Source organism: Fopius arisanus, unplaced genomic scaffold (genome assembly GCF_000806365.1).
Source record: "Fopius arisanus strain USDA-PBARC FA_bdor unplaced genomic scaffold, ASM80636v1 scaffold00013, whole genome shotgun sequence".
Taxonomy (NCBI): domain Eukaryota; kingdom Metazoa; phylum Arthropoda; class Insecta; order Hymenoptera; family Braconidae; genus Fopius; species Fopius arisanus.
Window position 1 is genome coordinate 892,134 of NW_011887752.1, and position 18,912 is coordinate 911,045.

Below are 18,912 nucleotides of genomic sequence, written 5' to 3' on the forward strand. Positions count from 1 at the left end.
ACTGTTACAATCTTCAGATATCTTTTGTCATTTACTATGTTTATAGAGGCTCCTGCTGATTACAAATGGTTCCCCATAAACTCAAACTACTCACTACGCAAATATTTTATCTTCAGCAATAACTTAAACAAAATATTTCCTGGAGTTATTAATAATGAATATTTACAATTCCTACAAGACTAAAGAGCATCTCCTTTAGTGGGCGTATAATAAAAAATAGTACTTGTTCACTGATTTTTCGGTGGAACTTGGAAATTTATATTTCCAAGATATTTTCAATTTCAGTTGTCCTATGATTTTTATAAATATTAGCAAATAATTGAAAATAATCATTTAAAATACAGGATTATTATTATCATTGCTATTACTATTATTTATTGGAAATAATTTATTACCTTATTTGCAGCGTGCACGGGAAATTCATTGAAGATTCTATACATGAATTTATAAAAACTTCTGAAATCAATCATTGCAATGAAAAAATCGTGAAATCGGCAATCATTGGATCATGATTTTCAGGAGTAAATTATCTTTCAACAAGATGTCTCTTAATGATCGATGGCAGATAACATTACTCTGTATTGAGATCTGTCCTTACACCAGTGGTGACAGTAGATCTCTCGTTTTTATATCTTGACCTTGACTCGAAATCACGACGATAACGATAAGTTTTGATTGATCTTCCTAATATGCATTAATGATTACGTCGAGCGGTCAGGATTTTGCGTATCTATATCACCCTCATCTATTACAATAAACAAATTACAACAAATTCTTTAAAAAAATATTATGACTATATTCTTACTTGTCAATATTTATTATAAAAACGCAATTAGCCTTTTTAACACTAATTAATGCTCATTAAAACTAATGAAAATGCATTTATTTCAGGAATTGCATACAATAAAATTAATTGTTGATGAAATCCCATGTACATAAATATGAATTTCTATAAAAACTATGATTTCACAAAAATTTGCAATCCAATTAGTACTCAGACAATTCATTACAATAGTCTCCTAATTACGTTAAAAAATTATGAACATTGCATCACTTGCTGTGTAATTAAATGATAACCTGATAAGAAATTATGGGAATTGTGTTACTCATTAACAAATTAATTATTAACATGATGACCTTGTTACACTGGAAGTCACGTAAAATTGAAAACTGAAAAATTTTGTTGAAGAATTAATGAAATTTCAATGAATAAAAGCAGAAAGCTGTGGGATCCGGGAATTCATTGACTCAAAACTAAATTTGCCTAATTTAATCTTGATATTGATTGATAATCAGAATTTCTCAATCGACAATCGATTTCTCGATTGAATTTCGATGAATTTGTGCACCCAAAATCAAGAGTCAATCCGATAATCAAGTCCACGTGCTACAGATAATCAAAATTGAAAAAAGAAATTGTTTAAAATAAAATGTATTGATATCATCTATGACATTAATTAACAGCATCAATCACATATTTTGTCTCCGCAGATCTCTTATCAATCGAAAATGCAAGGCGCATGAATCTCTTTTAAATTCATTACCTCCACCCCTTTAAAAAATATTACCCATTGTCCACGATAACACCAATACGTGGAGATCTCATTCATGATCACAAGAAAGAGCTTACGATATGATTCTCTCACATTTCTTCAATTACACACATCAACAGATTAAATCTGAACAAAAAAAAAAAGATTGAGGTGAACTACTCCGTTGAAATCGCCGTGAACCGTCAGTCGAGGCGTGAACATCAAACCGCGATGTTCATTCCCCACTGCATTCTATTTCAAAAACTATTCATTAACCTCAATTACATTAACAAAATTTATTTATAAATTATTATTATAAATGTCACACCCCCAATTTCATTAGTGCCTTTGGTTTTTATATCTGCGAATTAAATTATTACTGCGATGAATTGTTTCTCGACGGACACATTCGACCGTGGGACATTTTATCAAGTAAGTTATAATTATTTAGTAATTGTTCAATAGGATAACAGAGGACAAAAGATAATTCAATAAAACATTTAGTTCGAGTGGATTTTTTGAAACACAATTCTTGGTTTCAATGTCGAAGGCATTGAGAGTTTAAAAAAATGAAATCTAATGAATTTCATACGGAATAAACTGGCGGTTGTCACCGGTCGATGGTACATGGGGGCATCAGTGGGGCTTCAATGATAAGAGGGCTGTCATGTTTTTCCATGGAGAATGATGGGAAAAGTCACCGATCGCCGTCCAACTTTATTATTCGCAATAATTATCTTGAGACATGACATTTTTATTAACAATTAGCTGTTCATCCTGCACGAAAAAAAATGTCATCCAAAAACTACAACTGAGATATACAGTTTCTTTGCCGGAATTATATATTAAATATATCCAACTTATATGTTGAATACATCTTCAAAGAAAGCGGTGAGATATATCTGCACAGATATATCCAAAATATATTTTTGATAATAGATTTCTTGCTTGAATGTATGCGATATAATTGACATATATTTCCAAATATCAATTTTTCCCATGTGGGATAACTATTTTTCGAAAATACAGTGAATATTTCTGCCAAAATTTTTTAATATAAAAATATTTCCTCAAAATAGAGAATGCACGTATAATTTTTTACTGAAATCATAAATTCTTTGAAAGTTCTACTATGCAATCCACACGATGATATCACTGATCAGTCCTGGGATGCACATTGGATGGTCAGCAGTAGCTTTACCTTTGTTGACAAAAAATGACACTTCTGGGGGAAGTGATGCGATTCTATACGGCAATGAAAACGCTGCTACCTGGTTCGGTAAGTTTTTTCGGTTTCAGTAATACCCAACAGCACCAACCTTTGATAAAATTCAATGAATACCCTGACTAGCCACCAACCAGCATCAACACTGAAAGGGATCTCAATGAGAAAATAGTCGGCCCCAACTAGTTGAAGGTAGAGACCAGATCAAACACGATCTTTGAGTTCATACCAGCCACGTGTCCGTCACAAACCCTGGCTAACGCTGAGAGCTGTTATGATTTCGATCAAGTCATTTCTGGGTTTCGGATTTAAGAAAATGTATCTTATTATTAATTTACAAATCCATAAAAGTCCTTTAGAAGGAAGGAGTAGTGAGAAGTCTCATTCATCTACACGAGCACTCATCACAGATGACACACCAGATTTATCCAAATTCATTTCAAACCTATAATTTAATAATTCACTCCCGTTATTCTAAATAATTCATTTCTTCTTTCTAAATGGAAGCATTCGCATGTAATGAAACCAATGAGGTCAGATGAGCGCCAAGATATAGAGTGTGAAGATGTATTTATGATACATTATTCACGAGCCACAGAATCAAATCCAATAGTGAAACTATCCCCTTGACGGATATTTTAAGGGCTCCAAATTGGTATATGAATAATGGAAATCCATATAAAACTGAAAGAATTATCGTACATTGAACTTGTTCATAAATCGAAAGTGTGACATTTCAAAATATACATACAAACACTTATAAATAAATATCAAATGGACGAAATCGACTTCGAATATCGATCGTTCGAAAGCTCTTCTGGAGCTCTTCAAAATATATGACATAAGTTATGAGTTAAATTTTAATTTAACAGTAATTTTGAAAAGTAACGCAGGACAAAATTTTGTCTTTGACGATGAATTATTCACGAACTATGTAATACTACTCAATATTAAATAGAGCACCTCAAAGCATACTCCAGGGGGTTCAAAATGACATATAGGTCATTTAAATTCAGGGAAAAATCCGTTGATTACGACCAATCAAACAGAAGAACTACCAGACTTGAGAAACTATCAAATTTAACTTCAAACGACAAATCATTTCCAAGCGACATGATCAAATTGAATATTGAGTATATCATCTTGAAGTAAATTTAACGGGCTTTAAATTATCCCAAACTATCCCAGTAAAAATGAAGAAATTACCGTCAATTGAATGAAAATAAAGCAAAAATCGGACACCTTTTTTTTATAATAGATAAATTGAAATTCTAGAAATCGTGCTCGAAACAAGTTAATTTCTCATTGCACGATTTTCAGATTTTCCATTTTCGGGAAGACTTTATTAGAATGCTGGCTTGCGCGTGCTTTGAATTCACTACGCACTTGTGGTCGTTCAGTCCCTCCACCTTCTTCTCCTTGATTAGATCTCGAATTGTCCCTTTTGGTCCCTAATTTATTCATTATCCGCGTACACACGAACTTCATAGCCTCGGATTTTGTATGTTTGTAGATATCTTCGAGCATTTTTGTGACGTTTGGCACATCTTCTGCATGCTCTCTGGCGATTGTTTGGGATAGGTTGTTCGAGTCTGTGGATATTTGCCTTTGCTTTCCTTTATCAGTTTTTCCGGTTGTAATCTTCGCGGGTTTTTTTCAATCTTAACTTTCTTCACCGGCGTTCTGGTTTCAGTTCGATTTCCTTCCTCTTCCTTCCCAATTGCTCGGTTATTGTCCTCGTCAGTCGCTAGGTCCTCGGGGTTATCTATACTGAGACGTCGAATAGGTGGATAGGTCGCGGTATAAGTAGAAGACTCAACGTTTCAGAGTTTAATAATTCGCCCTTGGTGTATCACCGTCACTTATTTGTATCTCTTCTACGTCTGTGCTGTCTTGTCCGTTCCCAAAATCGGGAACTCTTTGTTCTGGGGGGATCTTTGTCCTTCCAGTCTTCGGAAGACATGATGTTTGGGTTTGTTGGGCACATCTTAGCCACGTGGCCTAATTGATGACATACGAAGCATTCAACTTCGTCAGTCGTGAGGAATGTGCGAATTTGTTTACTTTCCCTTAAGATGAGCATCGACAAGGGTATAATAAGGGCGTCTTCTTGGGAAATGTATACCTGAAGGCCGTGACTCTTGATGTGTGCGAATTTGTAAATCAATAAAATTTTGTTAATCATTTAATCTTCGGTAGCCCAGGGGCTAGGTGCAATTTCGATTCCTCGATAAATCGAATGTTTTCAACAGGCACCGCTGACCCGAACGTGGCTAATAAAGGAACCGCCTATACCGACATGGGGTTTTGCTGTGGTTTCCTATGCCACTTCTAGGAGAATAGGAGAATGAATAGGGTAAAATATAGGGTCCACAGCCGCATCTATAGGGTTGGGACCAATTAGCCCGAAAAGGGCGGAAAGGACCTGAATATTTAAAAAAAAACAGGAATGGCAATCAATTTTTCGAATCTTATGTTCAATTAATTTTTTTTTAATTAATCCAATTTACCAGTTCGCTACTGAATTCAATGATGATACAATATTTTGGGGAATGTTGGCAGCATCAATTGTCGGAATTTCTGGCCCTTTCGGCTGTCTTCTGGGGACATTCTGCATGAGAGCTGGAAGGAAAATTCCAATGGCAATCGTCGGCTTTACCTGCACCGCTGGATGGCTGATAATTTCTTTGAGCTATGGAGTTAAGCAGATTTTGATTGGACGATTTATCGTGGGTACATAATCATTTATTCTTTATCAACAATACTCAGTTGAAAGATTTTAAGAAATATGATTTATCACTGCTCATAAATGACGAAACATTCCAGGTATTGGTACCGGTTTGGTATCAGCACCAACAGTTGTATATATTGCTGAAATATCAACACTTCGGTACCGATCGGGATTAATAAACGGTACTAGTCTAGCCGTAGGTGGTGGTATTCTAATAATTTATCTCCTCGGCTTTTTCATTCCCGTAAGTACCACAAAAATTATTAATTACACGAAATTTGATAAGAGTTTAGTCTGTACTCAGAAAGAGTTTAAGCTGTACATGGAAACTTGAGCATCAATAGCTCATCAGTTACTTCATTTTACTTCATAAATCAATATGAATAAGTATTCAATACAATAGACAACAGATAAATAACAGATGAATAAACTTTTTCATACATCGGCATATATGACGCGCTAGGCACGCCTAGTCTCGTGCGTTATTATTTAATATATAAAATCTGAATCCTAAAAGTATGTATACAAATTAACAAGAAAGACAGATAAAAAATCGAAAAATAGATCTAAAGGAATTACATATAAGCTATGTATCTCTTTGAAATTCAATTGATAAATACAACAATCTTTTTTTCTTAGAGTAGACAATCGATTTATAATTGTATGTTGATCCGGTTATCAGCAATTGAGATATATAAATATCAAGAGTTTATATTTCAATTATCTGGGGCTTGTAACTCATATTCACTTCAAAAACAAAAACAACACAAGAGTATAAGAACTGAGTTGAAATAATTACATTTATTTATTTGTTTGTTTGTTGGTTTTAACTCGCTCATTCAAGAGTATAAAGTAGAGTTTCTTAACGCCTCGCTATATATTGGATATATTTGATATATTATAATAATAATATTTGATGTGAATAGCTTAACTGTGCGCCGAAAAAAAACTGACTAAACAACGTTACATGCGTTTTTCAAAAAAGCAAGTAGAAACACATGACGCTATTGTATAATTTAATAAACCTTCTTACCATTCTCACCAATCTATTTGATTACGATATTTCGACGGAATCAAACAAGGATTGATATCGATTGTAACCCATGATTAATGCCGCTTCGATAACACTTCTTTGATCATTGAAAAATCGATTTTTGGGAATATATCGTTTTCTCGAATCCATAAAAACCGAATTTTAATTGATGTAGCAATCATTAAATCTTTTATTATTATTATTATTAGTGTTATATTTTTAGATTTGGGTGGAATTTATGAATCGCAAATTTCTGAGTATAGAAGAATTCCTTGAATTTACATTGGAAATATAAAACAAAAGAAAATTTATTGCTCATAGCACCCGAAGATTTAAAATTTTAAATTGTATTTTTTCAGAATTGGCGGATGCAAGCTGCTATATCGACAGTAATTCCGTTGCTTTCGGCCTCGTCAATTCTGTTATTCCTCCCAGAGAGTCCTATATGGTTGTTGCATAATAAACAGGAGTCAATGGCAAAACAATCCCTCATGAAACTCCGAGGATTGAAGAGAGAAACCCCTGAACTCGACGCCGAATTTACACAAATGCAGAATTACTGTTTGAAGAAGGTCAAGGAATGCCAAATTCAGACGATTTCTTTGGAATCGAGTGGAACGGTGAAGAATCCTATGGAGCATTCAGCTTCCAATAGGTTCGCTCGTCGATTGCACAAGATTTGCGGGGTAATGAGTTTGCCTGAAGTTTGGAAACCGTATTTAATCCTAAATTCTCTGTTTTTCTTTCAACAATTCTGCGGGATCTGCGCTATTATTGCTTATTCAGTGAACTTTGTCACCACTGTTGGTCTTACAGCTGATCCTTTTCTCATTACCGCTGGGATTGGAGTTATACAACTTTTGGGATGTCTTCTTCTTGTTTCCACGAGTTACAGGTATTTATTTATTTATTTATGTGTTTAATACTCTATGGATTTTTTGCTCGTATGAAAAACTTACGGATGTGGGTCTTCACGGAGTGCAATATTCAAGAGACATTATAGAACATTTCACGTAAGCCGCATACGAGAATGGTTTTCAGTGACTTTCTATAAAGATATATTGAGAAAAATCTGAAACGGTTAATGAATTTGCGGGTCTGTCACTAAAAGAATAGGGAAAAATTACGTAAGATTTCATAAATTTTACGTGTTCCTTCACGCAATGTTTATTAAACTTTCCTCTCTGTTTTCCAATGCATTTTATTATCACGCGTTTAATTTTTTTGCCGCTCCATGGGAATTTTGTAATCGATCATTTAGTTGAAAATTGAAATTGAATTTTAGAAAGTTTCACGAAAATTATATAGAATGTTAGAAAATGTAAAAATACAAAATTTATAAAAACTGGGTGTTTGTGCATGCCTGTATGTGTGTGCAGATTCTTCAATAAAAAAAAAACAATGCAATAAAAGAAGTAGAATTCAAGCTCAAATTTGAAATTATGGAATAATGGATATTGTTGCTAGCATATTTAGGCAAAATTTTACATAGATCCATCGGCTATTTTTCAAGCTGCTTCTCAACAATTATTTTTTGTCGAGTATCTCAAAAACTACTGATTTTATTTATATAATTTGTGCATGACCCATTGTTTTCGGAAAAATGATAAATAAAATTCGCAATCCCTGTAGTTTTTTATGCGTATGACCATTCAAATACTTATTCTCTTCTCAGATTGGGAGTCCGACGAGTCTCAGTGATATCTACTGGGGGAATGGCATTTTCTTTAGGTATCCTAGGAACATATTTACAGTTTATCAAACCTAATGATGTCCATGATAAATATCAACCAATTGCCATTGTTTGTATATTCCTATTTGTGGTGAGCAACTCCCTCAATTAATTTAGATTAAGATTAGAAATATTTAATCAGTAATAATTGAATTTAATCAATAAATTTAAATTATTTTATTAGTTATCAATCCACTCGTTGCAGTTTTTCAGAAATATATTCCAAGCTAAGCGAGATAGTAAAATTTTTGTCAGAACTTCTTTATATAGATAATAACAGCTAATGACAGCTAATGACAGCTAATGACACTTTATATAGCTATGATCATCTCAGTATTATGTATATTCTCTATAAAATTCAATTAATTAATGATTGACAATTTTTTCTGTGAGATTTTCTAATCTTTTCAGCAATATTTAATGAATCCTTTTGATTCCAGGCCACCGGTTCTTACGGTTTGGTAGCTGTACCTTGGTCAATGGTTGGTGAATTATATCCAACGAAATATGTTCACTACCTTGCACCGCTCACCACGTGCATGGCCAACATTTTTAATTTCACAACATTACACATGTATCCGTTACTGTTAGTAAATGGGATTGTATCAGCAGTTTATACTTATTGCGCAATATCGATCATCGCCACAATTTTTATCGCACTTGTCCTACCAGAAACTCAAGGCGTCCCACATCATGACATCGTCGCACGATTTCAGAAAAAATGATGTTTCGTATGACAATTATGAGACTGAAACACATATTTTATTTTGTTTAACTCCAGTGAAATTATATGTTGAATTTAATAAATAGAGAAAAGTGTATTTTGTCCCATCATTGTATGAAAAAATGCAATAAGGCTTCAAAAAACCGCATTATTGTAGACAAAAATTTTCAAAAAGTTGTAACTTTTCAGGGTTTTTCTTTCATTTAGGGGTCACAACTCAATGGGAATAATTATAAACAAATTCTAGTTAAGGCTCCAACCGATCTGATTTTTCATGGCTTTATGGCGCGTACTACGCCGAGGCAGACCACCAAAAATCGGTTATTCTCCAAATCGATTTCGACTCGAATCCAATTATTGACAGTCTGCCCATCTGGACGATCGGCAAAACTTGATAAAAGAAGCATTGCATATTAACATTTCACATTATCTGTCAAGTTTGAAGATCAACAGTTTATGCAGAATTTTCTTTGTCTTTCTCAAACATTTCTAACAAAAAAATACTAAATCAAGAATTTATTGTTGAATGGGAAGTGATATTAGAATCCTAAATTAGATGGAATAAAGTGCCCTGATGAAGACTTCATATAGCATTCGAAGTGTAGGCAATCTCAATTAGAGAGGAAGTTTAAAAAAAAATTTGTAATCTTGCACTGTAATGAGCATGACATTGGCAGGTAGAGGAGTTTTTGGAAAATATATAGCAGAATCGACCAAAGAGTTTTCGCACAATTTCTGTCGGGTTTTAATACATTCTTGACAGTTTTGCGGATATATCTTCAAGATTGCACGCACTGATAAGTTATCGACGGGGCCAAAGTCAGATTTATTTTATTCTCTTCAAAGACGATCGAAGCGCCATCCCTCCGGGCTCATATCACATCATTCATTATTTATACTCCGAAATGAGTGAAAAACTCTGCAAATTTGGGAATAATCTGGAGATTTTTTCGGTGAGTGAATTGAAATCTTTGGGCGCAAGATCAGGAAATCTTTTTTATTCTGCACAATTACTCCGATTTCAGTAAAAGAAATAAATACTCGACTTTCACATAATCAATATCACTTGAAAAAACTAGACTAAATAATTTCCTCGAATTATACATTCCACTCACACAAATATTTACGCTTGTATATTACCATCGATTACTCTATAAATGTGTCAAGAGAATTTAGACAAAATGTTTGTAAGACATTTGTTTCATTCGGTTTTCAGAATCCTAATCGTTTGCCTATAGAGAGACTACAGTTGACTGTGGCAAAAGATGGAGGAACACAATCTGTTCCAGCCCTGGTAACTAATTTCTTAAAAATGCAAGTGATTTATTTTTTTTTAAGTTTATTGGTATGAGATCTTGATTTGTTGAATTTCAGTCCGACTTTTGGGTGGAGAATCGAAACTTTCTGCATTACGAAGAACCGAATATTTATGGCGATGATGGAGTGGAAATCCTGGGAGCCAGAGACAAATGGATTAAAATTGTGGATTACTTGAATAAGGATTTTCAGTGGCTGCTGAGCCTTCCTTATCACAAGTGAGAAATCATTACAATCAATTTTTCTTTGCCTAATGATTTTTTCCTATCATTTGGCAATTTTCATCTAGTTATTCCTGAAATCTGTTTCAGATTCTGGTCAAACATTATTCACAACGAATCCATACCCAAATCAATGTCGATATTTATGGTTGATTCTCCAACGTTTTACACAATCGAAAAATTTCCAAATGACCAGCAGATGATTTCTACCCTTGACAAACTCAGTCGCAATATCATGATAACATTCGCCAGGATAGTAACAAATAAGGAGAGTGAATTTGAATTTATGGAGAAGGATTACCACGGAAAGATAATCTACGACAATTACCTGATCACAGTTCCAATAATGTGGGATATGTGTCAACTCTACGGTCGAAACAATGAAAAAGTCGTTGAGAAAATTCTGAGCAGTGCAATTAAACTCAATCCCTCGTACTCCAAGGATTTTAAACAAGCCGTTGACTTTCTCATTGAGGTGTTCACACACGTGGAGCAGAAAATTGAAAATTCTTTATCGCAGGACCTCAATATGAGTGTAAAAGACATTGAGGACATGGTTGTGCATTTGTTGGACCTCTCGACGTCTATTGAAGTATTTTTGAAGATTTATTCACCAGCTGTTCAGTTATTTTCTACCGAAAATTTCATTACAAAGTAAATATTAATAAGAGAATACAATGAAAAGGAGAGAGTATAAAGACAAATCTCGCCTCCATTTCTACTTTTTATCCCAAAATTATGTTTAATTCATATTTGCTATCATGCCACACAATATCCTGTTGCAGATTGGTGTCGATTTACGGTGGAACTCTCTCCCAGATTTACAAGCAGCTGGAATTGACTGGTTATCATGAGGGAAATATTATTGACTACGCAGAGACGAAACATTTTTTGGACATCACGAGAGTGTCGATGATCAAGGTTTTCAGGAAAATTATTTACAGAGACATTGCTCTGATTCTGGAGCAGGTAGATCCGTCGAAAGACAAGGATGTCAGTCAATGTGTCGACAAATTCCTGAATCACTTGACAGCCACTGTCATGGAGAAAGAATTCCTCAAGGATTATAATACGTTTTACCCCATCGAAATCGACCTAGATGTCCTCGCCCAAATAACTTCAGAAATCGATCCACTGAAGCAGAGCTTTATACTCCAGTCTGTCTCTTTGGCCTTGGCAGATCAAGATGTACCTGTAATCGATCCATTAATTAACGTAAGTGAAGCAAAATCCAGAGAAAAACTCCCTACTTGGTATTTTAATAAGGAACCATTCTTCCAGTGTTTCCAGAGTTCATCTTCGAACCCTTCAACTTCCCAAGAGAATCATCAAGAAATTTCACAGCCAAATCACGTGAATGCGATTTCTGACATGGATAATGCAGAGGATATATTGCTAAATCTCATCAAGGAAGTGAAAGGCATAATGTGTGATTTGGGCGAAGGATTTATTGCTCAGTGCCTGAAATATTATAATAATAATCCATCAGCTGTGATAAATGCCTTGTTGGAGGACAATTTACCTCAGAACCTGATGGAACTCGATCGACAATTGCCTTATATTCCTCCAGACTCTATGGCAGATTCAGCTGCTGTTGATGAGGCTCTGGGTTTCCAGCGTCTCAATATTTTCGATGGGGATGAATTTGATATCATGACTCGTGATAGTATTGATGCCACGAGAGTTCATAAAGGCAAAAGGTTAAAAATTATTATCAATATCAATTTTCTTATTCATTCAATTAAAGTGAATTGATTTTTTCTGGTTTACTATTGGAAAATAAAGTTTCAGTCTACATTTCAATTTATTTATATTAATTTATGAATGATAATTAAAAAATGATTGCATAAATGAATCTTCTATTTAGGGGCTGCATGTACTATCTATCGAACATAATTTTAGGGTTGAATTTTAGGGTAACAAAATAAAAGTCAAACTAAAGATGACTTTCGATAAATACTACATGCTGACCTTGAAAAATAATTGGTGTTCCAGGAAAGACAAATACAAAAATCTCGATGAGATGTTGGACGACAAAACATTCAAGAACGAAATGTCGAATGTCTACGAAAAATATGGAGTCGTCGAGGACGTGTATGAGGACGAATACGACGACACGTACGACAGCCAGGACGTGGGTCCTGGAGGTGTTGACGACTCTGTGGAGATTGATGCGAGGCCTTTCACAATTCCCAGGATTTTACGAGTACCAGAGAAACGTGAGGAACGTGTGTCAGAGGACGACAATGACGAGGAAGAGATAAGGCCTCAGACGAGTCAAAATGGAAGAGGGAATTTCTGTGAGAACCCAGAGGTTTTGAGAGCAAGGGCTGAACAGCGACGTTTGTCAAGAGGTGGAGCTAGGAGACCCCAGGGGGATGTTGTAGGAAAGCCAAAGGGTCAGGGCAACGAGAAGGACGTTCTCCTCAATAGAGACAAGAAAAATATCAATAAATCATCAAGAGCTAATCATAACCGCAGGTCTGGTGCTGAATGGAAAAGAAGACAGGGCATGGTTCCATCTTAATGAAGACAATCATCAACTGTATCATATTCTTTGTAGATAATTGGGAAAAACTTGAAGAACATCAGATGCCAATGCAATACATTAAATCATTATCAATAATATTTTTATGAAACATTTGAATTTTTCTCAAACTCCAAAATATTAACTTCCAGTGGGGCCAATTAACTCAGCTTCTGCGGCTTCTGCCAATTTAGCTTTCGTCCTCGCATCCAGATCCTTTAGCAACTCTATTACCGCAGGACTCTTTTGGAAAGAAGCCAATCTTTTTTTTCTCGAGAGAATTCGTCCAGTTTTTTTGGATAGTCTATCAGCTACTTCGTTTCTCCAATTCAAAATGTGCTCCTGACGATCTTTACGTGTCTGAGGATTTTGTAATCCTGTCTTAGGCTCTAATAAACTTTTTCCGCATATTGAAAGCTCCGTGTAATAACTTTTTAATTTTCTCTTCATGTTCACTTGATAAGGCTTCTTTGGACTATTTACTTCCATAATTAAAGCCGGACGAAGCCAAAAGTTTGAGAATAAATTATCTTTCTGAAAATTAACTAAATCATATGGTTAGGTTATAACAGAAAATTGTAATGAAGATAGCTTGTGATGACTGGTTCTTTGTATTATTGAATTGACTTTACCTGTAGTTATGGAAAATCTCTCTCTAAATATTAATTAACGTCAATTTGTCGTTTTGCGGAGAGATCTTGTGAGTTTTTCTCTAGCTGAAATATTATTGTAGTTTAATTTAGTTTTGAAGTTGCATGGGAATGGACATGTAGGATTTTATCTTACTGATTGTCGCGCTGAAATGTACTTCAATATATAATTGTAGGATTGTTTATATTGTCGAGGGGTTTCTGAATGCGCAAGATGGTGGTGCAGTACCACAAGGCGTGAATTTTTGAGTTTTTTAAAAAGTTATTATTGCACTTCTTTTTCATTTTTCATGTTTCTTGTAAATTTCTGGAAGACATTTTGCTAAATTTTTGGTAAAGTCTAAATTTTGCAGAAGTTCACTGAGAACGTTTTAAAAATTACTTTACAGCCACAAAACTTCGTGGGACATTGAATAATAATAAAGCTTGCAAACAATATATTTTTACACTTTAATCTTCTCACGTGTTTATCAGAGATTTCTAAAAAACTGGAAAGATAAGAGGAAATCGGCAATAATTTCTTGAATCGCGAGGGAATGAAAAATAACTCTTGTTATTGCATCCACCAATGGTGAGTGATTTTATATTTTTTATATCTTTCTTATTCAATTAAATTTGCAATTAAAAATTCAAGCTTCATTCTGCATTCTGCGTTCATTTACGATAAATTGTGAATTATAATTGAAAAGTAATTATATGAATTGATTTTCTAGTCACGGTGCGGATTAATTATTTATCGAATATTATCGAAAGTAATCATTGGTTTGAATTTTATGTTGTTAGCGTAAAATATTTCTACGTTAGAATGAAATATGGAATTTTGTCTGTATCCATCACTTGTGGGTAATTGTAGATTTTCTGTATTAAAATAACATTGTCTGATCTTTATCATTCAAGTTGAATCCATATTTATTATAAAGATTTATTGAGCTTAAAAAATATAGAAGCGGGACTAACTTCGGTTAAAGAAACAAAATAAAATAAAAGAAGTTTTGTTATAATGAATAAAAAAGTCATGAATGTTTTACAATTTTTATTTTTTCATCATTGTTTCCCCAGTTTTCTCAGTTACTTTCTCGTTCTTGTCTTTTATATAACGGCTTATGTGTATTTATAAGAATTCGAAGAAGAAAATTCATTGTCGTTTATCCAAAAAAAAATTAATACCTTAACAGTTAACAAAGAAAAAAAACGTCAAAGCTTTCAATGGAAAATATGGAGTAATTGTTTATTGCGATTGTTAGATTGAATGAAATATGGAAAAATGCTGACGTGGAATTTCAATTAGTTTGTAGAAAAAAATTGTTATCTTAATCAATGGTTATTAATAATTATTTCACTGACTATTGGAATAATCGAAATTCCACATTTTTGGCATTTAGCAATGAAAGTAATTATCATTATCTTTTATACAATATTTTGTCATTTCATTTACACAACAGTTTCATGGATTACTCACTCGCAAATCAATTTATCAGTAATAGACAACTAAAAGACGAATTCATTGTTGAATATACATTTCAATTGAATAGATCGGTAATTTATTTAATCTCGATATTTCTCTTAAATATTTCCAAAGTTTTCCGAAGAAGCTCAAAAGTTAAAGTTTTTTTCTTTCATTTCATAGCAAAAATTGTAGAAGAAAAAATTTATAACATTATCTTTTTTTTTCACCTAAAAATTTACAACAATACGGGGTCCATTATTACTTTCAATTAATTTTTTTTCGTTCTTTTTCTTTGAATTAATTAATGTTGCATTGAAAAAAAGAGCGACGAAATTACAGCGTTCGTAGTTTCTTTTCAGTTATTATCACGGACTCGTATTTTATTTTTAAATATAGCGCACTTTTTCAATCACCGCCCAGAAAATTTTCACCTTATGAGTTAATTTATTATCCATTTGTTTTTTTATTAATATTTTGAGAGTACTTCATCAATATTTGTTTTTTTTTTATTCAAAAAAGCTGTGGAATCAAATCGAAGCCGCGAATATTTTTTTAGTAATAGACGGGTTATGAGACCTCATTATTATGGAATTGTTTATGGTATGCAGTCGAACATTGATTATTTATCAATTCACTTATTGATTGATCATCTGCGAAAAGGTTTCTTTTTAATTCCATACTAACACGAGGCATCTGCTCCCGATAATAAATAAGTCATAATTGGCACGAATAATTAATCGAAAGACTGTATCTGTATTCTTTATCGATTACTCCATGATTTACCATATGTTTTGCTGTTCGATTAATTATCAACACCTCATTATGATTTCATTGAATTTATTTTTATACAATACGGGTAGTTTAAACAGTCCTTGAGCTCATGAAGGCTTCATTGTTTTTTTTTTGTTAGATCGTTTGTTCTTTTATTGAATTCAGTTTCGTCGAAAAAATTTTCCCTCTCACACCTCGAAACTTTCAAATACTTATATAAATCCCGTTCTATACTATCAAAGTATGCTTTTTAAATTGGACGCAATAGTTTTTTTTTATTTATTAATTTTTTTGGCTAGCTTCAAAAAACGGCAAATGTCTCTCCCCTTTTTTTTTCTTAAATATACATATATATATCTTCAATTTCGTATTTCTTCTCGCGGGAAAAATGCTCTTTGTGTACATGTTAATGTGTGTTTTTAATCGATTGGATATTCAAATAGCGTAAATAGTATTTCTTTTTTTTCTCGTTTTTTTTTTGTTAAATTGTTTTTTATTTAAATATTAAATTTAGTAGTAATGCGATAATAACCTTAGTAAGGCCCAGTAAGGCTACGTGGGTTTGTCACTTTCATAATTTTGCTTTCACCCGTTTTATTTTTGAGTTCAATCAATTCTTTTGATGATTCACGAATTACTTTGATTATTTCCATTGCTCAATAATTGGTGTCCGTTACTGGAAAATTCATTTCTCGTCGGCTGTTTTTTTTTTGTCATTTTACAGTTTTCGAGCCACAATACTTCTGATTCAACAACAACAAATTCTCAATAATTGTTAATAATTTTATTAATCAAATTCTTCAATTTAGTTAAATGAAGAAGGAACCAATTTTAAAAGAAAAGACGCCTTATGCTCTTCAAATTCCCCCTTTATTGTCACGTTTTTTTTTTCTAATTTAAATTTCCATCTCTTTTCAATTCTTCGGAAAATGTTATTTCTCTGAAATCCTCAAATTTCAACTGATCTCCGTTTATCAACACTCATCAATTTTATTTTCATTTTACCTAGATTATGGAATGCCCTAAGATTATAGTACAGACTCAATTTCATTATTATTAAATTATTTTAAAGTATTAATGGAAAATTCACTTTAATTATTGGTTTTTAAATTGTGAGACTGCACGTTGATTCATGCTTTTTTGTAAAATTTTCAAAATTTACTTATCAACCCCCAAAACTCTGAATAGTGAATTTAATTTTCTCGGCCTTTGAACTCTGAATTATCAATGTATTTCTTTCGATGGCAAAATTGCATTCCTTATCGCTTAAACCAATAAACAAGCCAAAATCCCCCTCAATAAACCAAATTGGAAAAAGAAAAAACAATTGAAACATCTCACTTGATCTCGAGTGCGAAAAAAATCGCATAAATAATATATACATTATACAAAGATATTTAATATTAAATCTGGCGTTGAATATTAATATTATTATCAATTTTTAATACTTTCATCCGTATCTTTATCTTGTAAATTTCGATACTTTCATGAATAATGCATCATTCCTCCCTGCATCAACTATTTCCTTTTATCCTTCATATTTTCGCATAAAAAACAAGGCAATTAGATTGAGTTTTTATCGTTCATATTAATATTAATTACTTAATTATTAAATTTCTCTCAGATTAATCACTTCATATATACACTATATATCGTGTGAGAATTATTACTTTCTTTTATTCGGATTAATTTTTCCTTGCAAACTAATACGAAAGGGTTTAAGCTCTCAGTAAGAATTTTAGTTAATATAATTTCATTGGTTTTTTTATCAGCAGTCACCTATCACTCTTATTATTACTAAGCCTGTCTTTATGCAAAAATTTCATTTAATTATTCTAACTAGATTCAAGAGCCATTTTTTCATCGTGTAACCCGGGGTCGAAATCCTAAAAATTTCTATACCCAAATGACTTTTCTTCATCTATGAGGTCCGCCTAAAAAAATGTTCGAATAAGTCGCACACGATGTCCTCTTGTGGGAAAAATTTCAGCTAAAAAAATGTATTATTCCATGATTTTCGGGATTTCCCAAAATTTCTTATGTATAGAAATGGAAAGTTGGTGGTTATATTTGAGGGGTAGCATTATTATGGACAGCCGCACTCGTCAACCACCATTTTTGGTAAATCACGTTTTATGATGTTTGAGTCTGGTCCATAATAGATGAGGGACATTGGTGAAAATTTAACTGGTGCACAGCATGGCTGCATACCATCCAGTCTGTCCATTTGTCTGTATTTTTCAATAACGTGGGTGTAATAATTGAGGAATGTATCTGGTGTTCTATGGCCAGCTGTACAATCGCCTCTGCAGTAATTCGCGTAATACCTGAAAATTCAAAAACAAAATTATGAGAGGTTAGATTGATTCACAGATGGCACTTGTGCCGCCTTATACAGATAACCGTTGAACCGAGCTAGTGAATGGAGTACCGGTGAATGAATGAGGGTCTAGCCTCAATCAATTAATCGAACAATTTGTCAATCGATGAGTTACGCCCATTAACAAACCACAGAATCGTTTAACCGCGTCTCTAGAATGAGCAATTTAACGTCCATCCGGTGCATGCACTTCACTCGATAAATTGTTTACTTTTTCCCCCTTGATAGGGACTCCCTTTACAGGATAAATAACAGGGAATAAATATCCATTAATTTGCTAAATGTCAAAAAATATCATGAATAGAAAAACGTGGAGGCAAAACGTACCCTTGAGGAGCAATGATCCAGTCGTCCCAACCGAGCGTTGAAAAGTTGACGTAAAACCTTTGTTTACAACACTGTCCTTTAACAGCTCCACTGCACTCTATCGCTCGTCTTCGCACTCTTTTGATAGCTGTGGGATCCGTACGAACGACTAAGAACGGTCTGTCCGGATCTTGAGTACCTTGAACCAATCCACAAACAATTTCTATGGTTTAACTCGAAATAATTGCCCACCTCGAATTTTCGAGTTCGTTTAATTCCCTCGAAAAAAATAAACCGCCATTTTTCCTTAACATTT

At 33.4% G+C, this 18,912-nt stretch overlaps 3 protein-coding genes and 1 long non-coding RNA gene across 5 annotated transcripts in view; 2 read left to right on the forward strand and 2 right to left on the reverse strand.

Annotated features, from left to right (window-relative positions):
• Window positions 1–1,751: 1,751 nt before the first annotated feature.
• Window positions 1,752–9,038, forward strand: LOC105263143 (sugar transporter ERD6-like 12). 2 transcript variants are annotated; one of them, XM_011299170.1, is made up of 7 exons: window positions 1,752–1,964; window positions 2,658–2,811; window positions 5,320–5,490; window positions 5,584–5,732; window positions 6,881–7,416; window positions 8,197–8,344; window positions 8,694–9,038. In XM_011299170.1, exons 1-7 carry the CDS (start codon window positions 1,917–1,919, stop codon window positions 8,976–8,978), a joined length of 1,491 nt encoding a protein of 496 aa, XP_011297472.1. In that variant the 5' UTR covers window positions 1,752–1,916; the 3' UTR covers window positions 8,979–9,038. The 2 variants fall into 2 exon arrangements, with proteins under 2 accessions (XP_011297472.1, XP_011297473.1); XM_011299171.1 differs by lacking the exons at window positions 8,197–8,344; window positions 8,694–9,038 and having other exon boundaries at window positions 6,881–7,207; window positions 7,308–7,359.
• A 797-nt stretch (window positions 9,039–9,835) lies between these two features.
• On the forward strand, window positions 9,836–13,144 carry LOC105263145 (activating signal cointegrator 1 complex subunit 2). Its single transcript, XM_011299172.1, has 7 exons — window positions 9,836–9,930; window positions 10,194–10,271; window positions 10,352–10,512; window positions 10,606–11,169; window positions 11,301–11,730; window positions 11,797–12,215; window positions 12,511–13,144. Exons 1-7 carry the CDS (start codon window positions 9,883–9,885, stop codon window positions 13,040–13,042), a joined length of 2,232 nt encoding a protein of 743 aa, XP_011297474.1. The 5' UTR covers window positions 9,836–9,882; the 3' UTR covers window positions 13,043–13,144.
• Window positions 13,060–13,915, reverse strand: LOC105263144 (uncharacterized). The gene is made up of 2 exons (XR_891885.1): window positions 13,675–13,915; window positions 13,060–13,587 (listed from the first exon to the last, which is right to left on the reverse strand). It is a non-coding gene; the product is annotated as an uncharacterized lncRNA (long non-coding RNA).
• A 1,459-nt stretch (window positions 13,916–15,374) lies between these two features.
• The window catches only part of Actbeta (Activin-beta), a 43,305-nt gene continuing 39,767 nt past the window's right edge, over window positions 15,375–18,912 (reverse strand). The window contains exons 4-5 of the mRNA XM_011299174.1: window positions 18,618–18,795; window positions 15,375–18,237 (exon numbers count right to left, since the gene is read on the reverse strand). Coding sequence (XP_011297476.1) covers window positions 17,997–18,237; window positions 18,618–18,795 — 419 coding nt within the window. The 3' untranslated portion in view covers window positions 15,375–17,996. The remainder of the gene's footprint in view (window positions 18,238–18,617; window positions 18,796–18,912) is intronic.